This window comes from Caretta caretta, chromosome 4, assembly GCF_965140235.1.
Source record: "Caretta caretta isolate rCarCar2 chromosome 4, rCarCar1.hap1, whole genome shotgun sequence".
In the NCBI taxonomy this organism is placed as follows: domain Eukaryota; kingdom Metazoa; phylum Chordata; order Testudines; family Cheloniidae; genus Caretta; species Caretta caretta.
This window is the reverse complement of record NC_134209.1, coordinates 80,587,038-80,603,500: the sequence shown is the minus strand read 5'-3', so window position 1 is coordinate 80,603,500 and position 16,463 is coordinate 80,587,038. Positions and strand designations below refer to the sequence as shown.

Here is a 16,463-nt window from a genome sequence, read left to right as displayed (position 1 = left end):
AGCTAGCTTCCAGACCACCCACCCCACACCAGACATTAGATGTGTCTATAATCAAGAGCCCCATGCAAGGGTAAAGACTAGCACACACAAGTAGATATTATTCTGTTCTGAGGTTTTGTACATATGTATGAAGAATGTGACTCAAGTTCTTCTTAGATAATTATATCTCTATCTGATATCTACAGGCAATAGAGCAGAGGTTCTCAAACTGGGGGTCGGGACCCCTCAGGGGGTCACAAGGTTATTACATGGGGGGTTGCAAACTGTCAGCCTCCACCCCAAACCCGCTTTGTCTCCAGCATTTTTAATGGTGTTAAATAGATACAAAAGTGTTTTTAATTTAGAAGGGGCATCACACTCAGAGGCTTGCTATGTGAAAGGGACCACCAGTACAAAAGTTTGAGAACCACTGCAATAGAGGGAATTTGTTGGTTTTGCTCCCTTAATGTGAATGCTGATAATGCAATTAAAGCCATGTAAAATATACTTAGGTACCATGGTGAAGGGTGCCTCAAATATACCATAGTAATTAATAATGCTGTCAGTTACTGTGCTGTCTCACATTGGAAAAAACATTTCCCTAGATTTATAAAAACACTGACATCATAGATCAAATTTCAGACCTTACAGTAAGACGGACACTTTTATCATACGCAGTATTCAAGTAAGTACCATAGCTAGTAAATAAGTCACACAAGTCAAATGCTAGATCTCTTAAATAGTTTTGTTTAAGAACTTCAAAACACAATAACAGAACGCCACTAGCGGTCACCTTCAGCCCCCAACTAAAACCCCTCCAACGCATTATTAAGGATCTACAACCTATCCTAAAGGATGACCCAACACTCTCACAAGTCTTGGGAGACAGGCCAGTCCTTGCCTACAGACAGCCCCGCAACCTGAAGCAAATACTCACCAACAACCACATACCACACAACAGAACCACTAACCCAGGAACTTATCCTTGCAACAAAGCCCGTTGCCAATTGTGCCCACATATCTATTCAGGGGACACCATCACAGGGCCTAATAACATCAGCCACACTATCAGAGGCTCGTTCACCTGCACATCCACCAATGTGATATATGCCATCATGTGCCGGCAATGCCCCTCTGCCATGTACATTGGTCAAACTGGACAGTCTCTACGTAAAAGAATAAATGGACACAAATCAGATGTCAAGAATTATAACATTCATAAACCAGTCGGAGAACACTTCAATCTCTCTGGTCACGCAATCACAGACATGAAGGTCGCTATCTTAAAACAAAAAAACTTCAAATCCAGACTCCAGCGAGAAACTGTTGAATTGGAATTCATTTGCAAATTGGATACTATTAATTTAGGCTTAAATAGAGACTGGGAGTGGCTAAGTCATTATGCAAGGTAGCCTGTTTCCTCTTGTTTTTTCCTACCCCCCCCCCCAGATGTTCTGGTTTAACTTGGATTTAAACTTGGAGAGTGGTCAGTTTAGATGAGCTATTACCAGCAGGAGAGTGAGTTTGTGTGTGTATGGGGGTGGGGGGGATGTGAGAAAACCTGGATCTATGCAGGAAATAGCCCGACTTGATTATGTAAAGAGTTGTCACTTTGGATGGGCTAGCACCAGCAGGAGAGTGAATTTGTGTGGGGGGGTGGAGGGTGAGAAAACCTGGATTTGTGCTGGAAATGGCCCACCTGTTGATCACTTTAGATAAGCTATTACCAGCAGGACAGTGGGGTGGGAGGAGGTATTGTTTCATATTCTGTGTATATATAAAGTCTGCTGCAGTTTCCACGGTATGCATCTGATGAAGTGAGCTGTAGCTCACGAAAGCTCATGCTCAAACAAATTGGTTAGTCTCTAAGGTGCCACAAGTACTCCTTTTCTTTTTGCGAATACAGACTAACACGGCTGTTCCTCTGAAACCTTTAAATAAGTTGCTGCACATGTGTTATGTGCAGCCTGATCCAATGCTTACTTAAGTCAATCTGAGTTTTTCCACTGATTTCAGCGATCAGGCCCATTACGTGCATTGTGTTTGTTTTTTAAAATTGGGAATCTGAATAAATGGTAAAGATGCACACTCTCCTTCAGGACAACCAGGAAACATCAAACTTGGTGAGCGTATCTGCGACAAGCTGGCAGGCAAGAGAACTCCTGATACTTTGGAAATATCTAAAGAGTCTGACTGTCAAAAATGGTGCAAAATTGAGCTCAAGAGAAAAAAAGTGATGTAAATTACCAATAAAAATCTTCATGTTGGACAGACTCAGTATCATCTTATAATTCAGTACTGTAGTACTTCAAGTAAAACTCCTTCCATTATTAATTACACATGACATCTAAGGGAAAAATTAACAGTAGTCAAGTACTTAAAGGCATAGTTTTCCTAAGAAATAAAACGAACACACTGTATAGTCTGAATTTTTTAAAAAACATATTACAGATGAAAGTAACACCTAAGATTATTAAAATTGAAAGATTAGATAAAAAAGATTTTTACTTATGCACTTGACAGTACTTTGCATAGTCAGTTGGCCACGATCCATCGAACACACATGCACTTTACTTCACACACAGGAGCAGTCCCATTTCAGCATCTAAAACCCATTTTCCTGACTGTGCAGTATTTTTAACACTTTTTTTGGCATTGGCTGGATTTCAAATTGACAATGTCTCTTTAATTTTAGATTAGTACAACAGGGAGCATAAGAAGAATTGAGGTTGAGTCGAGTATAGCATAAGAAGAGTACAGCCTACAGCCAAATTAAAGGAAGTTCAGACCATATATTCACTTTAACATTTATATTTACTGTACTATAAAGCACATTTGGGTGCGTTGGAGAGGTTTTAGTTGGGGGCTGAAGGTGACAGCTAGTGGCATTTTGTTTTTTTCTTTGCTGGGCCTGTCCTGTAGTAGGTGACTTCTGGGTACTCTTCCGGCTCTGTCAATCTGTTTCTTCACTTTAGCAGGTGGGTACTGTAGTTTTAAGGACGCTTGACAAGGATCCTGTAGATGTCTGTCTCTGTCTGAGGGATTCGAGCAAATGCGGTTGTATCTTAGAGGTTGGCTATAGACAATGGATCATATGGTGTGTCCTGGATGGAAGCTGGGAGGCATGTAGGTAAGTATAGTGGTCAGTAGGTTTCCGATACAGGGTGGTGTTTATGTGACCATCGCTTATTAGCACAGTAGTGTCCAGGAAATGGACCGCTTGCGTGGACTGGTCTAGGCTGAGGTTGATGGTGGGATGGAAATTGTTGAAATCATGGTGGAATTCCTCAAGGGCTTCTTTTCCATGGGTCCAGATGATGAAGATGTCATCAATGTAGCACACGTAGAGTAGGGACGTTAGAACAACGCTTCCTTAGCTCTCGTCCCCTAAGTCAACCATAAAAATGTTGGCATACTGTGGGGCCATGTGGGTACCCATAGCAGTGCCGCTGACTTGAAGGTATATATTGTCCCCAAATGTGAAACAGTTGTGGTTGAAGACAAAGTCGCAAAGGTTAGCCACCAGGTTTGCCGTGACATTATCAGGGATACTGTTTCTGATAGCTTGTAGTCCATCTTTGTGTGGAATGTTGGTGTAGAGGGCTTCCATAATGGCCAGGAGGGTGTTTTCTGGAAGATCACCGATGGATTGTAGTTTCCTCAGGAAGTCAGTGGTGTCTCGAAGATAGCTGGGAGTGCTGGTAGCGTAGGGCCTGAGGAGAGAGTCCACATAGCCAGACAATCCTGCTGTCAGGGTGCCAATGCCTGAGATGATGGGGCGTCCAGGATTTCCAGGTTTATGGATCTTGGGTAGCAAACAGACAGACCAGTCCTCGCTTACAGACAGCTCCTCAACCTGACGCAAATACTCTCCAGCAACCACACACCACACAAGAAAAACACTAACCCAGGAACCTATCCTTGCAACAAAGCCCGATGCCAACTCTGTCCACATATTTATTCAAGTGACATTATCATAATTTATTAGTCTCTAAGGTGCCACAAGTACTCCTGTTTTTTTTTTTCCAATCTCAAGTTACTCCAAACTGAAGTATCATGAATATTGATCAAAAGTTATAAAATGGCTTGAATCACACTTGGAGCTTTCTGGTTGGCTGCAAGTGATGTCACCATCTTATCAATACTCAGTACAGCCCGGAATGGTTTTCTTTAGAGGGTGAGTAAATTGTGTTTTGTAAGAGCAATAAAGACACGCCAGACAGAGCATTTTACAGGATTACTTCCCTCAGTGGGCATTGCGAGTTCCTCTGCCTTTGGCTTTATGACCTATATCATCACCCTAAATGTGTAATAATTGCCTAGAAAACTACAGCCTATTCTGTTAAAATGCTTAATTAAAATGCACAAAGGTAAAACATGACAAATTATATGGAGTGTCTTGAAGATTTCATCTTTATTTCTTCTTGACAGAATTATTGCAAAACTACATTCTGTGATGTCAGGCAATCAAAAAAGCCAAACAATCTGCTGTAGAACAACAAAATATTGTCAGCAAATCTTCACAATTGATTTCTATAAACCAGCCTGCAAAATTATCCAGCACAAAGGCAATCTGGTCAGAGAACATTCATGTTCAAAAAGTAATAGTTAAGACAAGCACATTTTAATTTCTTCAGATACATGCTGTACAAGAGGAAAGACAACTAGTTCTAATGTAGCTTATTGCACATTATCTAAGGAATCACAAAAGCTACTCATAACAAGCACTGAAATCCAAGCTGCAAATGCTGAATAAGCAAACGCACGGCCTAATTACTTCTTTTGTAGAAATAAAAGCTTAAGTGGAAAGATTAAAGAATAACTTAGAATTTCCATACCATCCAGAACAACAATTCATTTTATGTAAATCAAGCTATTATTCTCAAGCTATCTGTTCTCAAATTCCAACACAAAACATAGTTTTCTAAAGCAACAAATACTGATAACATTTCAATTTTACATTAACCAACTTCAAGAAAAAACTAAATTGAGAAAGGCCTACAGTACTTAATTAGCAGAGATCCCTTTTTGAGCAGAAAAGTTCAACCTGACAGACCTGAGAGAACCAATCAAAGGAGACTTTTTTCCTGACTTTGAAGGTCTGATTTCATTCTATTTCCACTGTAATAGAATCTACTTATCTCATCAATACTACACCAAATCTTTACACATATTTTGCTTTAACACCTATAATGTATTGTAAGAAATAAAAGGCTGTGCCCATGCAAATAAAAAGAGATTTTTATCAACACTGGGAATGACATTACATTAATTTTAAAATCCTAATATCCTGTGAGCAAGAGAATCATAGAAATGTAGGACTAGAAGGGACCTCAATAGACTTAGTCTAGTCCCCTGCACTGAGGCAGGACTAAGAATTATCTAGCCCATCCCTGACAGGTGTATGTCTAACCTAGTCTTAAAAACCTCCAACGACAGAGATTCTACAACCCCCATAGGTTATTTGTTCCGGTGTTTAACTACTCTTATAGTTAGGAATTTTTTCCTAGTGTCTAACCTAAATCTCCCTTCTACAATTTAAGCCCGTTACTTCTTATCCTGTCCTCAGTGGATAAGAGGAACAATTCACCATCATCCTCTTTATAAAAACCTTTTACATACTTGAAGTGCAAATATTGAAAGTATCAACTGCACAACCAGGTATCTCTTAAAAAAAACCCACTGATGTTGTTTTAATTAATATATTGTACTTTGATACTGTTTCTTTTAAATCTCAGACATGCCAGGAAGGAGTTAACTCTGAAAGCATGTACAGAAACTTCCAAGCCCAAGGTAATCGATAGTCCCTTTAAGTTATCTAAAAGAAATTGCTTCCTTTATAAATTTCCACCAGTTTGGTCATGGTAAACTACAAAAAATTCATACGTTTATTTTCTTGGTGAAACGGAGGAGAAGTTTAAAAAGGCTATCGCACACTGAAAATGGAGTCACTAGCTAATGTGATGTGAAGCAGGACTAATCCGCCCACAGAGAAAACAATCAAGGACAGTACAAGGATCAGTAAGGGCTAGATTCTTTTCCTACAAAAACAAGCTAAACAAAGCGATGCAGCGATTAAAAGCTCTGCTTCAAATTTGAAAACAACCTACCACACAGACACGCAGACACACAAGGAATTGAATCATAACATAAATTCATTATACCTCTTTTATGCAATTCTCTTAGTGGAATGTTGTCTCCTCCCCCATCGTATGGTAAATAAGGATCAGAAGATACATCCATGAGCGTAACAAACAAAAAGAGTGTTTGTTAGTTCAGAACAACCGAACCATTTCTTACACAACAGCAGCAGGCTGGGAAGCTGCCATATTTGATCAGGATTTGGACTGTGTGCTGGCTTCTTGCAGCAACTGGGTTCTTCCACAGTCGATGATGTCATCAAAGGGAAATTATTGCAGCCTGGTTGCTAGTGGCTACAATCTAGCAGTGCTTAAAGGCGGAACAGCAGACTTAATCAACGCAGCCTGCTGTGCCTGAAGGTGACTAAGCTTGAAGTAAAACAGAATGAACTGGTTTTAAGAATATAAAATGCACTAGGCCACGTAAGTTAACACTGAAGTTACACTGCAACGCTACAGAAAAGGCAGCCATTTTGCTTTGGTGCTTGCTTTATACAGTAAAATCCAAACAATAGCCCCTAATTACTTAGAATAAAGAAATGCTTACAGTTCGTTTAAGTTATAAGAAAGATATACACAGTGACAGAGAAATCCAACTTCACTCCTAATTCATCAAATGTGTCTTTTGAATACTAGGATTTAAATATAAACACTGATATGATCTGTAATAATGGCACGAATATCTGAATGGCAACTCAAAGCCACTTCCAAATTTTAAGACTCAAAAAATGTGAGTTTTTCTCACAAAGACAAGTTTACATTTTGAAGTATAAAACACAGGACAAAACAGATACTGTCCTGCAGTTTTTGTACTTGTTTCATCCACATTTCTACTGACATCCCAGGGAAGGTGTTTAAATAATCAGACGTTTAAAAAATATTATTTAAGAGGAGATACAAACCAAGGATCTGGAGCCTAGATCTTCAAAGGTTTTTAGCCACCTAACTCCCTTTGATTTCAGTGGGAGTTAGGTGCCTAAAAACCCTTGAAGATCTGGGCCTAAATCAATAAATTGTAGTTGAAAACAGAAACTGAGGTCCTGCCTTCCACTATTTTATTATTTATTATTGTTGTTATTATTTTGTGGCACCCAAATTTAATTCTTTGGCCAAGTTGTTTCAGTGTAGTTCAGTGTTCAGAAGAACAGTGTAGCTTAGTAGAAAATGGAGAAACAGTTCTGTCTCAAGATCCAATGAATCATCTTTTCAGTCTTAATCCACATTTGCCCCTTAGAGCTTGTTTACACAAAAAAGCTGCACCAGTGTAACTTAAATTGTTAAATTTGTGCAAAACATGATGTAGACACCATTATTATGGTTTTATTTAAACAGGTAATGACGTAAGTTAAACTTAAGCGAAAGTCAGTGTCTGCAGGGGCCAGGTCTAAATGACAAAGTTTTCTCAGAATAGCTACAGTGGTCAGAGATGTGAAAAACCTGTACCCCTACCCAACACAACTATGCCAGTAAAACCCGGGACAGCTTTTCCTGAGTGGCTGCTCACAGATTGGTTGCCAAACAGAGTCCTTTTTTTCAATAGCCTTAGAAACCCGTATGCTCATTTTTCTTCTCAATTATGAGTGATTTTTGCATTCCCATTGTTCATAATTGCTCTGTACATTCCCTTCCCTGCCCTCCAACATGATGAAAGTGTTTTTTAAAGAGTGAGATACAATGCATGCCAACCTAACATAACTATGGACAGGCATATTACTTTTTTTTTCTTTTCCCATAAGAGTATATGTGCACAGGATGAAATGCACCACATGTTGTGATAGGCATGTGTAGGACCTATGGATCGTGAAAGTTGTTTTGTGGGAAGTATTTATCATCATAACAGTGGACATAAGTCTGTAGATTTTGCATCTGTTATTGCAGGTAGTGGTGCCACTTTGATCTGTGGGTAGCTTGCTTCTGATGACGAGCTTGGTGAATTGTGTGTGTGTGTGGGCGGGGGGTGTTTAAAGGTCAGAAGAGTGGGTGCAGGAAAGATTTATTTTAGGATGTGATCCTCATCAATTTTCGATTGTAATTGTTTAATGATACCTAAGGGATATTTTTAGTAAAAATCATAGACAGGTCACAGGCAATAAACAAAAATTCATGGCCCCTGACCTGTCCAGGACTTATAATATTATAATATATATATATATATATATATATATATATATATATATATATAATATAATTATAATATAATAGTATTTATCCCTGACTAAATCTTGCGGGGGGGGGAGGGAGGTGCACCGCTGGGGAGAGACGGGGGAGAGTGACAGGGGGGCGCTGCTGGGAGAGGGCGCCGGGGACAGCCCAAGCAGCGGCTGTTCCGGCCGGCCACCCTGGGACCGCTGCCGGGGGCCACCCGAGCAGCAGCTGGTGTGGCAGTCCCCGGGGCCTCTCCAGCAGCGATTGGTGTGGCTGCCCCACCTGAGCAGCTGGTCCTGGAGTCATCCACACTGGCTGCTTCAGAAGTCACAGAGCCTTAATGATGCCCCATATGGGTTCCAGTGTGGTTGGTAGGTGACAACTGGGGGTGTGTCCTCAGAAAAGGGTTTTTCCCAGATTGAAGCAGGTTCTCTCAGGGTATTCAGGTGGCACATTCCAAGAAGGGTGTTTACATTATTTCTAAGGTATTTATGCAATTTTGGGGTAAATTCAGAATTAGGAATCTGTATTGTTAATTACCTAGCTATTTCAGAAATTTTGAAGTCAGTATGTAATATTAAGAACTGCATGTGTTACAGTTAACAAGCGAAGAATCGATTTTTAGAATTTCCTTCATTTCATAGGATATACTAAGGCCTTCTTTTTAAGGTAGTAATTTGTGCATCCATACATCTGGCACTTTGATGAAAAATGGCTTAAAAACAACTCACAAGTGGCTAGCAGGCTCAAAGGGTAACTTGTTTCCAAAGAAATTTCATCATTATTACATACTGAGACCTCAGTCCCGGAAACCTGAATAACTTTACAAATCTGAGTAGTCCCATTGTGCTCAAGGGGACCGCTCAATTCTATAACGTTTCTCAGAGTATGTCTACAGTATATTGGCACAACTGCAGCAATGCTGCTGTACTGTAGACACTTGCTACAGTGATGGAAAGAGTGCCCCTTCCCCTCTCTAGAGGCGGTTAGTTAGGTTGGTGGAAGAATTCTTCCATAGATCTAGCAGCATCTACAGTTGAGGTTAGGTTGACCTAACTACATCTCACAGGACCTGACATTTTTCACAGTCCTGAGAAATGTAGGTAGGTTAACATAGGTGTTGACCAGGTTTCAGGTGAATAAAACTGCAGGACTGGACCCTTAAATTCCATGTTTTGGAACTCTCACTACATATACCATTTAATCTTATGCATAGGTTACATTTGAAGAATTATTTCTAAAGGCTCAACAGTCATTCTCCTCCCTGTTGTTCTTCAAAAATGAAAAGTTTCTCCTCCTTGTTCTACACAGAATTCCACAAAGAACAGAAGTTTTTCAAAATGACTGCTAGCTCAATTGTTGTCATTGGGACTGAAGTTACATCTGTCCTCATCTGATGGTCATTTCAGGAATGAGAATGGACATGAGTATATTCACTTCCGGACATATTGGCGCAGCCACCATCCTGTGAACAGCTTCACTTCATAGTCATTGACAACAATGAAAGACGGTGACCATTTTGAAAGAACTCAAACCTTATGAGTTTGTCTGAAGATTTAATATACTAGTATGACCGAAAGCACCCCTGTATTCACACCCCATACACTATTGTAATAATCTTTGTATAAAATATGCCTTCTGAGGTACCACTTGAAAACTAATAACCCACTGGTCAATAATGTGATGAAATGTGTGTAGCAACATTAGATGAAAAGTTATAAACATAAGCTGAAATTAGGTTTGAAATGTGTTTTTCAGACAAATCCAGGTAAAAGACAAAGGACAAGGTGACACCTCTAGCCAGCTGTCATGAAAGTTGAAAGGCAATCACCTATCCAGTGGCCATTCTTTGGCAAGGAAGTGGGGCAGGAACAAAGAGATCTGCATTTTAGCAAACAGGATGGAACCCCTTTCACCACCATACTCTTTGTCTCCGTCCCCACAGCAGGAATGAATTTTATATAGGGGCAAACCTCAGGAAAATACATTTTCAAAGGATGACTGAACTATAAAAAATGAGGGGCAAACATACTCCAATTTATCTCTCCCTAGCCATCTCTCTCTTTTTCACCCATGAAGACAAAAGAAACTGCCTTTGGGAGCAGATCCTGGCCTGAGAATTTGGTCAGCCATGTTACTGGGAACACACGGTGAGAGATTTCACCTTGATCCAACTCTAGTTTGTTAAGTTTTAGTACTAGGAAGCATTTTATCTTTATTTCTCTTGTAACCATTTCTGATTTTAATGCCTTATACTTGTACTGACTTAAGATCTCTCTCTCTCTCTGTAGTTAAATAAACTTGTTTTATTTTTTAATTAAAGCTAATCCAGTGTTTTCTTTAAACTGAACTGAGCAGGTAACTCCATTTAAAACAGCAAACTGTTGTACACTGACCCCTTACAGAGGCAACAGACCTCCAACAGCTGGACTGTTCAGGAGGGGGCTGGGCAGTGCAGAACACATTTGGGGGGGAAACTCAGAACTGGGAGTAAGGTAGGGTCATTCTGCACGTGGTAACCAAGACAGATGGAAGCCAGAGTGTGAATGGAGTATGCTGACAGACTGCTGGGGTCGGCATTGCTGGATCAAGTCTGTGGCTACACACAGACATTCGGGGTGTGACCTGTGTGCTGGCAGGCTGATTGCAACTGACCCAAGTTGGAAGCTACAACAGCAAAGCACAGTGAGGTACCCAAGGTTGCAGTGCAGGGGTGACAGTCACTCACTGGTCTGGATTGCATCACAGAATGTTATAAACAGCCTCTTTCAGCTATGAAAAATTATAACAAGAAATGACTCAATTCTATATATTTCTTTTCAGAACTGACCTGTTTCACCAGAACTACTCAACAGTGAGGGCAGGAAGGAGAGGAAAACTAGACTGTGTGCAAGGGAACATAGAAGGTGCAGGAGTGAGGAGAAAGCTGGATATGGAAGACAGGAGGAAGCAGAATTTGTGATGTATATGTAGGAGAATGTATAAAGGTGCAAGAGGCAGGATGAACTTGGAAAACAGGAAGTAGGGGGAAATGAGAGGGTAGTACAAAGATGTCGCAATTACCCCACAACTAGATGTAAAAAAACCAAGAAATCCAGAGTTAAAGTTAAATTTAAACATATTAAGTTATGGAAACGCATAGTTAAAGAATTCAAAGAACCTATCTCTGTTGTGCAATGATGCCACAGGGGGTTGGGGAAATTTAATGTGTCTTTAAAAATCAGTTTACTCTAATTTAGGAACATAAATACTAAAATGCCTTAAATCACATGTTTTTTGCCTGGTGTCACTACAGGGTAGAGTTAAGGTGTTTTGGTGTCCTAACTATTCATTTATATACCTTAAAAACACTTAGATTTCTTTTAAGTTTAACTATAATTCTAAATTCCCAAATTTACATTGCTTGGTTTTGGAATAACGACAACATCTCTAATATTTTTTTATATGTACTGTCAATCTTAACACTTTTTTTTTCTGGGAATAGTATAGCAGAAGCTGGTAGTGACTAACACTTCCCATGCTAAAAAGATTCTTGCCACCTTTTCTCTGAGATGCTCTCACACCTCCATAAGTTGCAGCAAGCCTCTGATATTTGGCAGGGGGACAGCTCTCAAGTACAGAAGTGCAGTTTCTTTGCCCAATTAAACTTATTTAGATTTTGCTGAAGATATAAATGACTAAAAATCATCATTCCCTTCCCTTGTTTGCAAGCCTTAGGAATGTTTTGGCTCATGCCTAAACAACAGCTTAACACAAGGTGGGCAAACTACAGCCTGCAGGCCGGATCTGGCCCCTCAGGGCTTTGGATCAGGCCCGCGGGATTGCCCCCCATGGTGCCACAGACCCCGCGCCGCTCTCAGAAGTGGCTGACACCACGTCCTGGGGAGGGGTAGAGGGCTCCGTGCGTTGCCCTTGCCTCCAGACACTGCCCCACGCAGCTCCCATTGGCTGGGAACGGGGAACCGCGGCCAATGGGAGCTTCGGGGGAGGTACCTGTGCCCTGCCTGCCCACCCTGGCCCCATGCCATGCCGCTCTGGGAAGCGGCCAGAACCACATCCCTGCGCGGAGCCCTGTGCGCCCATGACCCCAGGGGCCGAGCAGGGATGTGGTTCTGGCCTCTTCCCAGAGTAGCACGGCGTGGGGCCAGGGCGGGCGGGCAGGCAGGCAGGGAGCCTGCCCTAGCCCAGGTGCGTGCCACTGCCACTCCGGAGCTGCTTTAGGTAAGCGGTGCCGGGCCAGAGCCCGAACCCCTCCGGCACCCCGCCCCACAACTCCCTGCCTAAGCCCCCTCCCGCAGTCTGCACCCCTCTTGCACCCCTGCCCTGAACCCCCTCCTGCACTCCGCATCCCTCCTGTGCCCCAACCCCCTTCCCTGAGCCCCCTCATACACCCCGCACCCCTCCTCTGCCCCCATCCCTTGTCCTGAGCCCGTTCCTGCACGCTGCACCCCCTCCCACACCCCACACTCACTCCCGCACCCCAAGCCCCCCTCCCGGCCCTACATACAATTTTCCCACCCAGATGTGGCCCTTGGCCCAAAAAGTTTGCTCACCCCTGGCTTAACATTCACATTTCTAGGCTGACCACCCACTGGAACCAAAGCAGCAAGCACCAGCACCCCCTTCCCCCACCCCGCCCTACTGGGAACATCTGGGAGATGCTGGAGCAGTCTCCCCCACCCGTAATGCCCAGTTCCCCACCTCTTCTTTCCCACCCCATGTTTCATTATCAGTCCCCATCCCATCCAGACTCCTTATCTCAATGTACTCCCCCTCCTTTCATGCTTCCAGCTCTTGACTCCTCAGCATTCCAGTCAGACAGCTTCCTACGCTACAAAGAGAAGGGGACAGGGAAAGCGGGGGCCCAGCATGCGGATCCCCTTAGCAGCAGCTGGGGCTCCCCTGTTAAGCAGGCCCATCAAACCCTCACCCTGACAAGCCCCACCTGCCCTGCATCTGTACCACGTCGATGAGCTGCCCCCAGACACCCTCCCCACTGAGCCTCAACCACCTATACCTGGACCCCTACCCAAATGAACCCCACCTCCCCTGTACCCATACCCCCACACCCCGCGATGAGCTCCAACCACTTTCACTTGGTCCCCCTTGCAGACTCCCATTGCCCCTGCACCTGGAACCTCCCTGTGCATCCAGACTGCCCCACACAGAACCCCCTCCCCCATCTGGATTCCCCCACACTAAGTCCCTCTACACTTGGATCCTGCTGCCAGGCTGAGCCTCCTTGCCCACATCTGGTGTGCCTGGCGCAAAAGGGAAGGACCCCAGGGTGTTTATGTGGCAGGCATATTCCTTGTTCTGTGCGAGGGTCAGGTTCAGCCTCACTGCCAAGTCCCTGTCCCAGGGAGCAGGACAGGCTGCATGGTATTCTCCCACCTCCATGGAGCCAGTGGCCTGTGCTCCCCACTGCCATGGTGGAGTTTTCACATTTATTTACTGTAAAAAAACAAAACAAAACCAAAACACCCGCAGAATTTTAAAATATTATGCACAGATTTTGATGCAGAATTCCCTCAGGAATATGGGGCGCTGTACAGATGGGACTGTGAAGGGGGTGCTGGACAGTAGGGGACCTGTGGGTGGGGGAGCTGGGCAGGGGTATGGTGTGCAGGGTGCTGTGCGGTTGTGGTGGGAGGTCAGTGGGAGGGGTCTCTGGGTAGGGGGTGCTGGACATAGTGGGTCCAGGACCATTGGGCATGGGGATCTGTGGGGAAGGTCTCTGGGCGAGGGGGCAATGGGCTTAAGGGCAGGGCACTGGGCAGGGGGGCAGTGTGAAAGGGGCACGCTGGCACCGCTGGGCTGGCCAGTGTGCGTCTAGCAGTTGTGGGTTTGTAAACAGTGCCCTTGTGCTGGGCTGAGTGGGGCCACTCCCGCTGTGCCTCATTGCTCCCAACTGGCCCCTTGCTCTGCGGACCGCTGTCCATCACATGCCCTGTTTCCCCAATGGGGGCCCACAAATAGGGTTGGCACTGGGCCCACAAAAAGTTAATCCAGCCCTGCCCGGACCTAAGACAGCCTGGAGCTGTCAGGAGCTGCAGTTGAAGAGAAAGGCCTGTTTAACCTCCTGCAGCCACAGACTAGAGCATTGTCAGGGGAGACAATCTTCAGAAACTTTAAATGGTTAACTAACAAGCCTCTACTGAGTATATGCCAACTGTGATTTTTCAAGGGCTTCTACCTAACCCAATTTGGGTGGATTTTCACAGGAAAGGAAAAGGCACATCCCTGACATAAAGGCAGCCCCTTGCCAAACTTTAAGTCCCTGCTGCAAAGCCGAAGTGTTAGAGCTTCTCAAAGAGATGGTCACCAGAATTTTTAACATGGGCAAAACAATGTATGTTTCTGTAACCTCCTTGTCAGAAATGGCTGAACCATTGTAACTGAAATAATAATAATAAAAATCCTGAACCAGACACCTGGCATGGAAATTTTCAACACAAATGGTTAAAAGTTTGGCAAAGTTATAAGCAACTGAGAAGCAGGGCCAGCTCTAGGTTTTTTGCCACCCCAAGCAAAAAATTTGCTGCCCCAAGATCAGGTGGGGTTGGGCCTCGCAGGCGGTGCTGGAAGTGAAGGGAGTGATGTCACCTTCTGCCAGCGCCTGCAGGGGCTTTACTCCTCCCCACTCCGCCCGGCCGCGCAGAAAAGCCCCGATATAAGGGGTGGCATAAGGCAGTGCAGCAGCCAGTGCGCAGAGGAGGTTGCGCAGCCCCGGCTCCCTGGCAGGACTCGCCCTCTCCTCCCCAGGTAGCGGCTGGACCCTGGCAGCTCAGCATCCCAGGCCTGGGGCTTCCCCTTCCCACTGCGGTCGGGGGCGCAGCGCCCTCGCCTCATCTAAGTGGTGCAGCTCCGAGAGCACAACTGCCCCGAAAAAAAAGGATGGTCGGAACACTGCCCCTGGAAATGTGCCGCCCCAAGCATGTGCTTGCTTTGCCGGTGCCTAGAGCCGGTCCTGCTGAGAACAGGATCTTATAGTGGGAAGCATCAGGCAAGATTAATAATAGGTGGTTCTACCATGCCTGCCGCAATAAACACAGTAGCACTAAAAACACAACTGAAAGTGGCAAATCTGTGTTTGATATGAAAGTATGTCACACTGCCAAAAGTTGTGTTCTGATATTTATTATACAAACTATAGAAGCTAATGCAAAATTTTGGCTTTTTTTTTTTTTTGGTCAGTTGGAGTCATAGTAAAATTTTTGTTACTTTGTTTGTATTTCTTATGTTGATTTAGTCCCCATCAACTAATCACATGACTATTGTGCACAATCACTGTGGCATAACCAAGAACTTTGTTTTAGATCCAGCCTGATCAGGGTGCCCTGACCCAGGAACCACTCAATAGGCAGCTTCCCCTCTGCCCCATCAGTTCCTATTTGTTTATAGCCTGAATAGTAGTGACAATGTAAGACTCCTCAGGAACGCTCTCTCTCTTGCTCCCACGGATGAGCTGTGGAAGAAAAATGAAGTCAGATCCTAACTAACAAGGGAGTGGGACAGAAGAGCATGTTGGAGTTTCACACACAATTAATATTTAGACCCCAATAGTTTCTTCTTCCCTGTATTTCCCTGGTCTATGGGGAAGAGGTATGTTTCTCTACTGCCTGTTAGAACCCTGAATGTAGGGGGAGAGAAAGAAGAGACAAACTAACAAGGGAGAAGCAAAGTGGAACAGAAGAGAAAGCCAAGGAAAGGAGGACCATTAGGCTTCTGGGAGGCCTACTTTTACAGCTTGGCCCAGACCTTATAACTAAGGCTTTATCTCTGTCACGGAGGTCACAGATTCTGTGACTTTCTGTGATCTCCGTTACTTTTCCAGAGGCTGGTGAGGCTACCCAAGCAGATCAGGTAGCCTCTGGGACAGCTGCACCAGCCGCTGCTGGGGCAGTCTCAGGCCACCGCAGCTCCCTGATCCCAGCAGCAGTAGTTTGGATGTGGGAGGAGGCTCAAGCCTGGAGCAGAAGGTTGGGATGCAGGGCGGTGATTACCTCGGGGAGGGAGCTACCCAGAAGTGGCCGGCATGTCCCTGCAGCTCCTAGGCATTAAGAAAAAGTAGATGTGCTGTTAATACTCTTGTCTCTATATACAATATACTGAGCTTGGGAGTCTCACTGGGCCATTTAGGGTATGTCTACACTGCAATTAAAAAAACCATGGCTGGCCCTGTCAGCTGACTTGCAC

The 16,463-nt window shown here is 44.1% G+C and overlaps 1 protein-coding gene across 4 annotated transcripts in view; it reads right to left on the bottom strand.

Moving 5' to 3' along the window:
- Positions 1–16,463, bottom strand: part of CLCN3 (chloride voltage-gated channel 3) — a 127,957-nt gene that overhangs the window by 48,445 nt on the left and 63,049 nt on the right. Inside the window, exon 1 of one of the 4 annotated variants that reach the window (XM_048847683.2) lies at positions 6,144–6,387. The exons of 2 other annotated variants lie outside the window; for them this stretch is intronic. In XM_048847683.2, coding sequence (XP_048703640.1) covers positions 6,144–6,222 — 79 coding nt within the window. In that variant the 5' untranslated portion in view covers positions 6,223–6,387. Of the gene's footprint in view, positions 1–6,143; positions 6,388–16,463 lie in introns of those variants that run through there. One more of the 4 variants, XM_048847686.2, reaches the window with a different exon arrangement.